The sequence below is a fragment of the Apostichopus japonicus genome, chromosome 1 (genome assembly GCF_037975245.1).
Source record: "Apostichopus japonicus isolate 1M-3 chromosome 1, ASM3797524v1, whole genome shotgun sequence".
NCBI classification, from domain to species: domain Eukaryota; kingdom Metazoa; phylum Echinodermata; class Holothuroidea; order Aspidochirotida; family Stichopodidae; genus Apostichopus; species Apostichopus japonicus.
The window spans coordinates 3,922,912-3,935,057 of record NC_092561.1 but is presented as its reverse complement, the minus strand read 5'-3'; the positions used below and the strand labels follow the sequence as shown (position 1 = coordinate 3,935,057).

Here is a 12,146-nt window from a genome sequence, read left to right as displayed (position 1 = left end):
TCTCTTATTATATATTGTTTGTTTATTTTCAAATGCAGAGAGTATGATAATCACTAAATTTATTTTATCAAAGTGTAATTTATATAAAATAATATGTAAATTTTAGAAATTAAGAGCAGAGAAGTCCTTGTTCTTATTTTTACAAGTTTCAATATGACTGATTATTTCATGTCAATAATTGTAAGACATTGATTTATTTTTGTTATGTAATTAATATGAAATTCACTTTAAATGCCTAAAACTCTCCCCCCCCCCCACCCCAAGTGGTACTTACTGGGTAGTTTTATCAAATTACGTAAATGGGGCCTCAAATGTTATGTCTTCCAGAATAGGAAGATTGTGTAAATGGCTCATAAGTATTATTCACGTAAATCGTTCACGATTACACAAGGCCTAAATTTTTCTTCTTTTGTTGGAAGGGGGGTGGGGGAGCGAGGGCAAGCGGGCATCCATCAGTACCATTTTGAAGCAAAGTGCAACATATTCACAGAAATGTAGAGATATGAAGGAAAAGAACAATTTTATGTAACATATTAATCTTTAAATGTTTTTTTTTTCAGTTATAACGTCCAATAATTAGGTCTTTCTTTTCTCATATCATAGAATGCTTAGTATAGAGTCTGTCATTCCTATTTGATATTCTGGAATTTTCTCTTTATTAAAGTAAGATCAGATCAGATCGTTTTAAATTCATTCCAGAAATGATTGATAAATTTTGAGATTTTGTAACCATTCATTCTACAGAGTACTATAAACAACTGGAACAACAACATTATCCTATACGCTCGTTTTTCTCTTCTGTTCATTTTTGGTACCGCTTTCCGTAAAGTCATTTGACTGGAATTTCTTGAATAACTTGCTCAAATTTTTGCTCTTCAAATTCAAAAATTAATCTACAGATTGTCCTCATAAATATACAACCATTGCAATAGTTATCTTTCAAGCCCAGTAAGGCCTGGAATTTTCCGGCTATATAATTTATAGTTCAGTGATTGCATGGACTTCCATTACCATGGAAACTGTTGAATATTCAATGAGATAGGCCCCTATTTGCTTTAATTGTGAATGATACGTTAAGAAATTCACAGCTATCTATGGCACTGCCACCACTGTACAGTTTAGTGAGTTTAGACTTTTGACAAAATTCAACCATTATTCACTAAATCCACTCATAATTGAGTAAACTTGCCTGAGAAATCCAGGCCATAACTTACATCACAAACTTATGACCAATCAGCATCATATGTGTTATGTCATTTAACTTAACCAGATGCTTTTGACCAATCAGCACCCACCTCTGATCTTTTCATAGCATCCATACTGCTGATGGGTGTAGGTTAACTCCATGGTGATCCTATGTGTCTTGTCATGTGACTAAACCAGATGATTTTGACCAATCAGCACCCACCTCTCATCCATTCATAACATCCATAATGGTGATGGGTTGAACACATGAGCTGTGTAATAACTGAACCAGATGCTTGTGATGAATCATACATCAAAGCTTTGATCCTTTCATAACGTTCATAATGGGTGTGTGTTATCTCCTTGGTAATGGAATGTGTTGTGTCATGTGACTGATTCATATGGTTGTGACCAATCAGCATCCAGCTCTGATCCTTTCATAACATCCTTAATTCTGATGGTATCCGTTACCTCCACAGTGATTACATATTGTGGTAATTCTTCATCTACAATCCAGCACTGAAGCTGCTTCAGGTTGTTAGCATCCTCTAGGTCTGTGATGAGGAGAATAAAGGTTTACTGGATGTCATAAAACATAGCATGTTGAGAACTGCTAGTTTTAGGTGACCAAGACACCCTACATGGATTTACCATGTAACATTGTATTTATATCTTATCTACATTTGTACCTTACAAGTCATGTTTATGTAAACACCAAAGCTGAATGGAATTGAACAGCTGTGTTGCCAATTAATGGCACTACACAGGAGCTCACCATGTACAATTTCTTTGATATTTCCCTTCAATTAGCTATGCATCTCATAAACAAATGTCAACACATGTTTTGAAGTACTGATGTAGGCCTGCAAATCTGTTTATGATGCAATTCTGTAATATTTGGATGCTGGCTAAGTAACACAGGAGTTGCTGGTGTGACACTAAGACAGGAACATCATACAGATGTAAGGTGCTTCATTGAGGCTGTCAGTTTAGAATGCTATCTTGGGTCAAATATATCAAGTAGAGTTGTCTATGATGATTTAGCACACTCTACCTGTTACAGTGAAAGTAAATGGGAAGAACTTCTTGTAAACGTCCATTGACGGAATGAAAGAACCACTGGCCGACGTAGAGATTGATGCGAGTACGCAGGTAGGTACTAATGATGCACTCAGTGGCTCAGTCTTGGCTCTGGAAAAATAAAAATGAACTCATTATATCCACGACATGAATGATGCAAACTTGGTATCCTCTGCAAACTTGACGCTACTTGTTGAATGCACTGAATGCAGAGAATTGCTTCATTTTCCACTTGTTAATGTATATTCATAAATGCCCTTTTCTGAGCATGCATTGTTAGAAAGCACACAAACATTTGCCAACATCTTGTATATATCTGCCCTAGTGCAGATTAGCTTTCATTGACTATGCAATTGAAGAAAACTGACACTGACAAATGTTTATATGACCTGCCAATGAATATGCATTAAAATGAGTCACTGGCCGGCCAGTTGGGACAATTTCCTAGTGCTAGTACCACTCTGTACTATCCTCCCTTAGTATGCTTCAAAGCACTCATATTGACAGTGCAAACAGTTCCTAACCTTTAACTGATAGAAACACTATGTTCATACTGACAATATGAGTGCTCTGAAAGCGGGACATGACATTACAGTAAAGAACAAAATTGTCTTAACTTGGTGCACTGACAGTGTATAGATGACCTGTCAATGAATATGCATTAAAATGAGTCACTGACCAGCCAATTGGGACAGTTTCCTAACTGCTAGTACCACTCTGTACTATCCATGCTTCAAAGCACTCATATTGACAGTACAACAGTTCCTAACCTTTAACTGATAGAAACACGATGTTCATACTGTTCATGCTGATAATACGAGTGCTCTGAAAGCGGGACGTGACATTACAGTATAGAACAAAATTGTCCCAAATGGGTGTGCACTGACAGTTTATAGATGACCTGTCAATGAATATGCATTAAAATGAGTCACTGACCAGTGTATAGATGACCTGTCAATGAATATGCATTGCAAGTGCAACAACTGGTTGTAGCTGTGTACTGTGTACAGTCAATTCCAGTTTACCTTTTGCTGGCAAGGTAAGTGGCTGCATCAATTAAATGGGCACAGAGTGCTGCTGTCACTTGGCAAATGCTGTTAGTCTGGAGAAAATTTAAAGATGATGTCAAAACAGAGTTGAGAGATTTAAGTTATACTGGAAAAAGAAAAGAGACTTTGTGTATGACATATCATGAAAAACAGGACAGGTGCTGAGTATTAAGTGTAAATCTATTTTATGGAAGAGAGATGGTTTTTGTTAATGCTGAAACTTAAAAATATAGGCCTATGTAGGTTTTAACATGTGCTGCATTGGGACTGGCTGCAATGTCAACACGATTGTAACTATTAAAGGAGAGTAAAGGTAAAGTCATGATAAAAAGTGTTTAAGGAGTAAAGGTAAAGTCACAGGTTCATATCCTAATGTTACGTACTACAACACCAAACTGATGACGTCAATATGGCAGCCTCCTGACATGAGATTTAAACTATGATATCTCACAAACAGAGGAAGTAACCCTAGCGGAGAAAAATCATTTCTAACTTTGACCTACAGGTACATTCACTCACGGAGGTGTGTAGTTTCATCCACTACCTCTGCATTTTACCAGCAGGTGTCATGAAATACATAATTTACCTGATTATAAACCTACACAAAGTACACAGTAGACTACATACAATATAATGCATGTTGAATCGTAATCTGTGGTGAGCTGCTGTCAGCTAATTCAGGATATTCTTTTCAAACAGATCTACAGAAGACCCAACACAAAATATATTGGATAAAAATATATCAAATAATTTGGAATACAGAAAGCTGATATTCTGTAAATATACCTTAGGATTAGATATGTAAAAGTCCAGGTTATCCACAATGATAATATCTGGTGCTGGATTAGCTGAATGTATCTGTGTCAGTTCCAAAAGGAGAGAAGAACGGTTGGAAAAATATCTATGAGGGAATGAGAAGAATCAAATTTATATAAAAAACAGAAAGTACTGTATAATCCCTTTACAGACGCTATTGAGGCTTGCAAGGGGTAATTTAAAGTCATTTCAGCTCCAATTATACTTGCGTTGTGTGGAAATGTTACAAGTACAGAAAGTATGGGTACATACGAATGTATGTGTTAATTAGTGTAAAATCATTTTTAAAGTGAACAATTTATGACTCTCTTCATGGTCAGTTATCCATAAGTTGCTACAGCAGTGATGTACAAGTCTAAATTTCTAATCTCTTAGTGTGTTGAGATCTATGCAAAGATTGGTTCTCAAATACAACAAATGTCTTTTACAAAGTTAATACACTATTGGCTCTCAAGAACACTGAACATTTTCTAATTAAACTTTTTCACATCTGCATATGGAGCCCAAATGGGCAAGTTTAATTTAATACAGTTTATAGAACTTGCTAGGGGAGATAGATCAAGGTCCATCACATCAGTTTACAGTAAGCTAGTATTCATGCATTCTGAGGGTTGTGTCTCAGTCCTCAAGGAAGATCCTGACAAGTGGGCCTGAAGCTGGACACTTGATTTCACATTACTGTGTGAAAGTCATGAGTGGACTATTATAATACTGTACAGTACACCTACTGTGTTTCCAATTCTCAACACAGACATCATTTAAAGCTATGAACATAAAGCACACTGTAGAAAAGTGATAAAATCACAAGATTCATACTTGATAATAATCTGTTTCATAAGTCTAGGGTCTGGTTTCTGGGATCCCTCAACAGCAATCGGTAAGGACATCAATTTCTCTTGCGTAATAAAAATCACTGTATGGCCTTCCATGGCAAAAGAAACAGCACACTGGAATAGCAAGGCTGCATTATCACTGAAAATTAAAATTAAAGCAGTTTTGTCTTTGCAAGAATTTTAAATTGCAATTTCAACCTTGCATCAGTTTCAGTATACAGATAATTGTTAGATTTATCAGTAGTACAGTGTACAGTACAAAGGACTAGAGAAATCGCTATTGGTCATGAATACTATTTTCACATGGGTTCTTGCTAAACACATGTTACCACAACAAGTTTTAACTTCAAAACGAACTGTACGTACATGTACAGTCAAGCTTGTATACAACTCCTCTGTGCCTGTGTTTGAGAAACTTGTGCCACTTTGCTCTTTGTACTATGTTCCTATTCATCTCCTAGCTCAAATACATGATCTGGATCAATACTGTACCCCTGTAGGCTATAACGTTGCTGTCCATTAAAGAGAAAACATGCTGTCCCTAACACACTGAATAACTGAGGACAAGCAAACATACTGTAGCGCTGTGACTGACCAGTGCTCATATGGGTCACATCTCACATGATATGCAAAATTGTTGCATGTATTTGTACATGCAAACATTTGTTGAAACTGAGCAGTTGTTGTAAAATGCCACACATGGTTGAATGTACAGTAGGTCGGCAAAAACATGTTTATTAGGTGTTACTGTGAGTGTTAGTCCTGCCTACATATATTACTGTACATGGTGGATTTCCTTGTCATGAATGATGGCACATTTTAAAATTAGTCTAAACTTGAGAACACATGCTGCCCTACCATCGGTAACTTTCCATAACAAGACGATCAAGTTCAATTCAGTCGGGCAGTAGACCTTAGCCTTTATTCAGATATTATTAGTTACTGCTTAAAGTAGGGCCTAGGCCTAGCCTACAGTAAGTACTACTGTACTACTACTAGGCTAGTAGCATACTACTACTAGCATAGAACTTGTGCAATCCTACTCCCTAGCTTAAAGACTTGGCGCTTCGCCTTAGTGTAACTGTAATGTAAGGGAAGTAGGCCTAGGCCTAGGCCCATTGCACAAAAGTAACGAGACTATAAACCTTGGGTTTGGCCCATATAGCACCAGTCTGGTTTCTTGACATAGGAATTTTGATCCCAATATTGTTTCTTTCACCAAATAACTATTTTTCTGGTTACGTTCACCATCAGACAATTTATTAAGTAACGGAGGAAACATTCGCTGTAAAACATAAGAAGACATCGTCTGTATTTGTGTTGCCTCATTGAAGGTAGCAGCCACTAAGAGCAGACACTAACAGCAGCCACTAAGAAAAAAAGGACAGTAAGACATGACACACAGTACTACAACTGCGGTCGTGTGTGTTTGTTCTAACCAGTGTTACCAGCGACAGATGACGAAAAAACGCTAGATTGGCGAAAATAAAACCCCAAACGCGCTGTATATACTTAAAGTGTAATGATCAGAAAAATGATTTTTTTTTTAAATCCATTAACTTTAGTTATGGAGCCTACTAGGATGTCCGGGTAGCACCATATTAAAGTAGACAGGTTCATCTTTCACGTGGTATACCTCTACTATCGGTAACAAAAATGATTTCTTGACCAAAAGTGGCTTTAAAGTTTTAACCCCGATACGGACATCACTAAACGCGCTGTATCTAAGGTGTAATGATCTAAAAAAATGATTTTTTTCCCCTTCAAAATCGATTAACTTTAGTTATGGAGCCTACTAGGATGTCCGGTTAGCACCACATTAAAGTAGAACGGTACTTCTTTCACGTGGTATACCTCTACCATCGGTAACAAAAATGATTTCTTGACCAAATATGGCCTTAAAGTTTTAACCCCGATCCGGACATCTCTAAACGCGCTGTATATACGAAATGTGTAATGATCAGAAAAATGGTTATTTATTTATATTTTTTTCAAAATCGATTAACTTTAGTTATGGAGCCTACTGGCATGTCCGGTTAGCACCACATTAAAGTAGAAAGGTTCCTCTTTCACGTGGTATACCTCTACTATCGGTAACAAAAATGATTTCTTGACCAAAAGTGACCTTGAAGTTTTAACCCCGATACAGACCCTTCTCTAAACGCGCTGTATATACGTTATGTGTAATGATCAGAAATATTTATGATTTTTATTTTTTTCAAAATCGATTAACTTTAGTTATGGAGCCTACTAGGATGTCCGGTTAGCACCACATTAAAGTAGAAAGGTTCATCTTTCACGTGGTATACCTCTACTATCGGTAACAAAAATGATTTCTTGACCAAAAGTGACCTTGAAGTTTTAACCCCGATACGGACATCTCTAAACGCGCTGTATATACGAAATGTGTAATGATCAGAAAAATGGTTATTTATTTATATTTTTTTCAAAATCCATTAACTTTAGTTATGGAGCCTACTAGGATGTCCGGTTAGCACCACATTAAAGTAGAAAGGTTCTTCTTTTACGTGGTATACCTCTTCTATCGGTAACAAAAATGATTTCTTGACCAAAAGTGACCTTGAAGTTTTAACCCCGATACGGATATCTCTAAACGCGCTGTATATCTCAGGTGTAATGATCCAAAAAATGATTTTTTTCTTTCTTCCAAATCCATTAACTTTAGTTATGGAGCCTACTAGGATGTCCGGTTAGCACCACATTAAAGTAAAAAGGTTCCTCTTTTACGTGGTATACCTCTACTATCGGTAACAAAAATGATTTCTTGACCAAAAGTGACCTTGAAGTTTTAACCCCGATACAGACCCTTCTCTAAACGCGCTGTATATACGTTATGTGTAATGATCAGAAATATTTATGATTTTTATTTTTTTCAAAATCGATTAACTTTAGTTATGGAGCCTACTAGGATGTCCGGTTAGCACCACATTGAAGTAGAAAGGTTCCTCTTTTACGTGGTATACCTCTACTATCGGTAACAAAAATGATTTCTTGACCAAAAGTGACCTTAAAGTTTTAACCCCGATACGGACCACTCTCTAAACGCGCTGTATATACGTAATGTGTAATGATCAGAAAAATTTACAATTTTTATTTTTTTCAAAATCGATTAACTTTAGTTATGGAGCCTACTAGGATGTCCGTTAGCACCACATTAAAGTAGAAAGGTTCATCTTTCACGTGATATACCTCTACTATCGGTAACAAAAATGATTTCTTGACCAAAAGTGACCTTGAAGTTTTAACCCCGATACGGACATCTCTAAACGCGCTGTATATACGTAATGTGAAATGATAAGAAAAATGGTTAATTTTTATTTTTTTAAAAATCGATTTACTTTAGTTATGGAGCCTACTAGGATGTCCGGTTAGCACCACATTAAAGTAGAAAGGTTCATCTTTTACGTGGTATACCTCTACTATCGGTAACAAAAATGATTTCTTGACCAAAAGTGACCTTGAAGTTTTAACCCCGATACAGACCCTTCTCTAAACGCGCTGTATATACGTTATGTGTAATGATCAGAAAAATGGTTAATTTTTATTTTTTTCAAAATCGATTAACTTTAGTTATGGAGCCTACTAGGATGTCCGGCTAGCACCACATTAAAGTAGACAGGTTCATCTTTCACGTGATATACCTCTACTAACGGTAACAAATATGATTTCTTGACCAAAAATGGCCTTAAAGTTTTAACCCCGATACAGACCCTTCTCTAAACGCGCTGTATATACGTTATGTGTAATGATCAGAAAAATGTTAATTTTTAATTTTTTTCAAAATCGATTAACTTTAGTTATGGAGCCTACTAGGATGTCCGAATAGGACCACATTAAAGTAGAAAGGTTCCTCTCTCACGTGATATACCTCTACTATCGGTAACAAAAATGATTTCTTGACCAAAAGTGACCTTGAAGTTTTAACCCCGATACAGACCCTTCTCTAAACGAGCTGTATATACGTTATGTGTAATGATCAGAAATATTTATGATTTTTATTTTTTTCAAAATCGATTAACTTTAGTTATGGAGCCTACTAGGATGTCCGGTTAGCACCACATTAAAGTAGAAAGGTTCCTCTTTTACGTGGTATACCTCTACTATCGGTAACAAAAATGATTTCTTGACCAAAAGTGACCTTGAAGTTTTAACCCCGATACAGACCCTTCTCTAAACGCGCTGTATATACGTTATGTGTAATGATCAGAAATATTTATGATTTTTATTTTTTTCAAAATCGATTAACTTTAGTTATGGAGCCTACTAGGATGTCCGGTTAGCACCACATTAAAGTAGACAGGTTCATCTTTCACGTGATATACCTCTACTATCGGTAACAAAAATGATTTCTTGACCAAAAATGGCCTTAAAGTTTTAACCCCGATACGGACCACTCTCTAAACGCGCTGTATATACGTAATGTGTAATGATAAGAAAAATGGTTAATTTTTATTTTTTTCAAAATCGATTAACTTTAGTTATGGAGCCTACTAGGATGTCCGGTTAGCACCACATTAAAGTAGACAGGTTCATCTTTCACGTGATATACCTCTACTATCGGTAACAAAAATGATTTCTTGACCAAAAATTGCCTTAAAGTTTTAACCCCGATACAGACCCTTCTCTAAACGCGCTGTATATAGGTTATGTGTAATGATCAGAAAAATGTTAATTTTTAATTTTTTTCAAAATCGATTAACTTTAGTTATGGAGCCTACTAGGATGTCCGGTTAGCACCACATTAAAGTAAAAAGGTTCCTCTTTTACGTGGTATACCTCTACTATCGGTAACAAAAATGATTTCTTGACCAAAAGTGACCTTGAAGTTTTAACCCCGATACAGACCCTTCTCTAAACGAGCTGTATATACGTTATGTGTAATGATCAGAAATATTTATGATTTTTATTTTTTTCAAAATTGATTAACTTTAGTTATGGAGACTACTGGCATGTCCGGTTAGCACCACATTAAAGTAGACAGGTTCATCTTTCACGTGATATGCCTCTACTATCGGTAACAAAAATGATTTCTTGACCAAAAGTGACCTTAAAGTTTTAACCCCGATACGGACCACTCTCTAAACGCGCTGTATATACGTAATGTGTAATGATAAGAAAAATGGTTAATTTTTATTTTTTCAAAATCGATTAACTTTAGTTATGGAGCCTACTAGGATGTCCGGTTAGCACCACATTAAAGTAGAAAGGTTCCTCTTTTACGTGGTATACCTCTACTATCGGTAACAAAAATGATTTCTTGACCAAAAGTGACCTTGAAGTTTTAACCCCGATACAGACCCTTCTCTAAACGAGCTGTATATACGTTGTGTGTAATGATCAGAAATATTTATGATTTTTATTTTTTTCAAAATTGATTAACTTTAGTTATGGAGACTACTGGCATGTCCGGTTAGCACCACATTAAAGTAGACAGGTTCATCTTTCACGTGATATACCTCTACTATCGGTAACAAAAATGATTTCTTGACCAAAAATGGCCTTAAAGTTTTAACCCCGATACGGACCACTCTCTAAACGGGCTGTATATACGTAATGTGTAATGATAAGAAAATGGTTAATTTTTATTTTTTTCAAAATCGATTAACTTTAGTTATGGAGCCTACTATGATGTCCGGCTAGCACCACATTAAAGTAGACAGGTTCATCTTTCACGTGATATACCTCTACTATCGGTAACAAAAATGATTTCTTGACCAAAAATGGCCTTAAAGTTTTAACCCCGATACGGACATCTCTAAACGCGCTGTATATACGTAATGTGAAATGATAAGAAAAATGGTTAATTTTTATTTTTTTAAAAATCGATTTACTTTAGTTATGGAGCCTACTAGGATGTCCGGTTAGCACCACATTAAAGTAGAAAGGTTCATCTTTTACGTGGTATACCTCTACTATCGGTAACAAAAATGATTTCTTGACCAAACGTGACCTTGAAGTTTTAACCCCGATACAGACCCTTCTCTAAACGCGCTGTATATACGTTATGTGTAATGATCAGAAAAATTTATAATTTTTATTTTTTTCAAAATCGATTAACTTTAGTTATGGAGCCTACTAGGATGTCCGGCTAGCACCACATTAAAGTAGACAGGTTCATCTTTCACGTGATATACCTCTACTATCGGTAACAAAAATGATTTCTTGACCAAAAATGGCCTTAAAGTTTTAACCCCGATACAGACCCTTCTCTTAACGCGCTGTATATACGTTATGTGTAATGATCAGAAAAATGTTAATTTTTAATTTTTTTCAAAATCGATTAACTTTAGTTATGGAGCCTACTAGGATGTCCGAATAGGACCACATTAAAGTAGAAAGGTTCCTCTCTCACGTGGTATACCTCTACTATCGGTAACAAAAATGATTTCTTGACCAAAAGTGACCTTGAAGTTTTAACCCCGATACAGACCCTTCTCTAAACGCGCTGTATATACGTTATGTGTAATGATCAGAAATATTTATGATTTTTATTTTTTTCAAAATCGATTAACTTTAGTTATGGAGCCTACTAGGATGTCCGGTTAGCACCACATTGAAGTAGAAAGGTTCCTCTTTTACGTGGTATACCTCTACTATCGGTAACAAAAATGATTTCTTGATCAAAAGTGACCTTAAAGTTTTAACCCCGATACGGACCACTCTCTAAACGCGCTGTATATACGTAATGTGTAATGATAAGAAAAATGGTTAATTTTTATTTTTTTCAAAATCGATTAACTTTAGTTATGGAGCCTACTAGGATGTCCGGCTAGCACCACATTAAAGTAGACAGGTTCATCTTTCACGTGATATACCTCTACTATCGGTAACAAAAATGATTTCTTGACCAAAAATGGCCTTAAAGTTTTAACCCCGATACAGACCCTTCTCTAAACGCGCTGTATATACGTTATGTGTAATGATCAGAAAAATGTTAATTTTTAATTTTTTTCAAAATCGATTAACTTTAGTTATGGAGCCTACTAGGATGTCCGGTTAGCACCACATTAAAGTAAAAAGGTTCCTCTTTTACGTGGTATACCTCTACTATCGGTAACAAAAATGATTTCTTGACCAAAAGTGACCTTGAAGTTTTAACCCCGATACAGACCCCTAACAAAACTGATTTCTTGATTAGATTTAATTATGATTCAATTTTGTC

General features: G+C 35.8%; 1 protein-coding gene across 1 annotated transcript; it reads right to left on the bottom strand.

Moving 5' to 3' along the window:
* Nucleotides 1-418: 418 nt before the first annotated feature.
* On the bottom strand, nt 419-6,303 carry LOC139958144 (uncharacterized). Its single transcript, XM_071955309.1, has 6 exons — nt 6,109-6,303; nt 4,947-5,102; nt 4,101-4,215; nt 3,291-3,367; nt 2,240-2,376; nt 419-1,739 (listed from the first exon to the last, which is right to left on the bottom strand). The coding sequence occupies exons 1-6, from the start codon at nt 6,267-6,269 to the stop codon at nt 1,570-1,572; spliced, it is 816 nt and encodes a 271-aa protein (XP_071811410.1). The 5' UTR covers nt 6,270-6,303; the 3' UTR covers nt 419-1,569.
* Between the last annotated feature and the right edge of the window lie 5,843 nt (nt 6,304-12,146).

What these genes read in the sequence shown, in the direction of transcription:
- LOC139958144 (XM_071955309.1), bottom strand. Translation starts at nt 6,269, where the DNA reads ATGTCTTCTTATGTTTTACAGCGAATGTTTCCTCCGTTACTTAATAAA. An exon ending in ATGAAACAGATTATTATCAA is followed by an intron (nt 4,216 to 4,946) that starts GTATGAATCTTG and finishes ATTCCCTCATAG; the next exon opens with ATATTTTTCCAACCGTTCTT. An exon ending in ACTTACCTTGCCAGCAAAAG is followed by an intron (nt 2,377 to 3,290) that starts GTAAACTGGAAT and finishes TTATTTTTCCAG; the next exon opens with AGCCAAGACTGAGCCACTGA.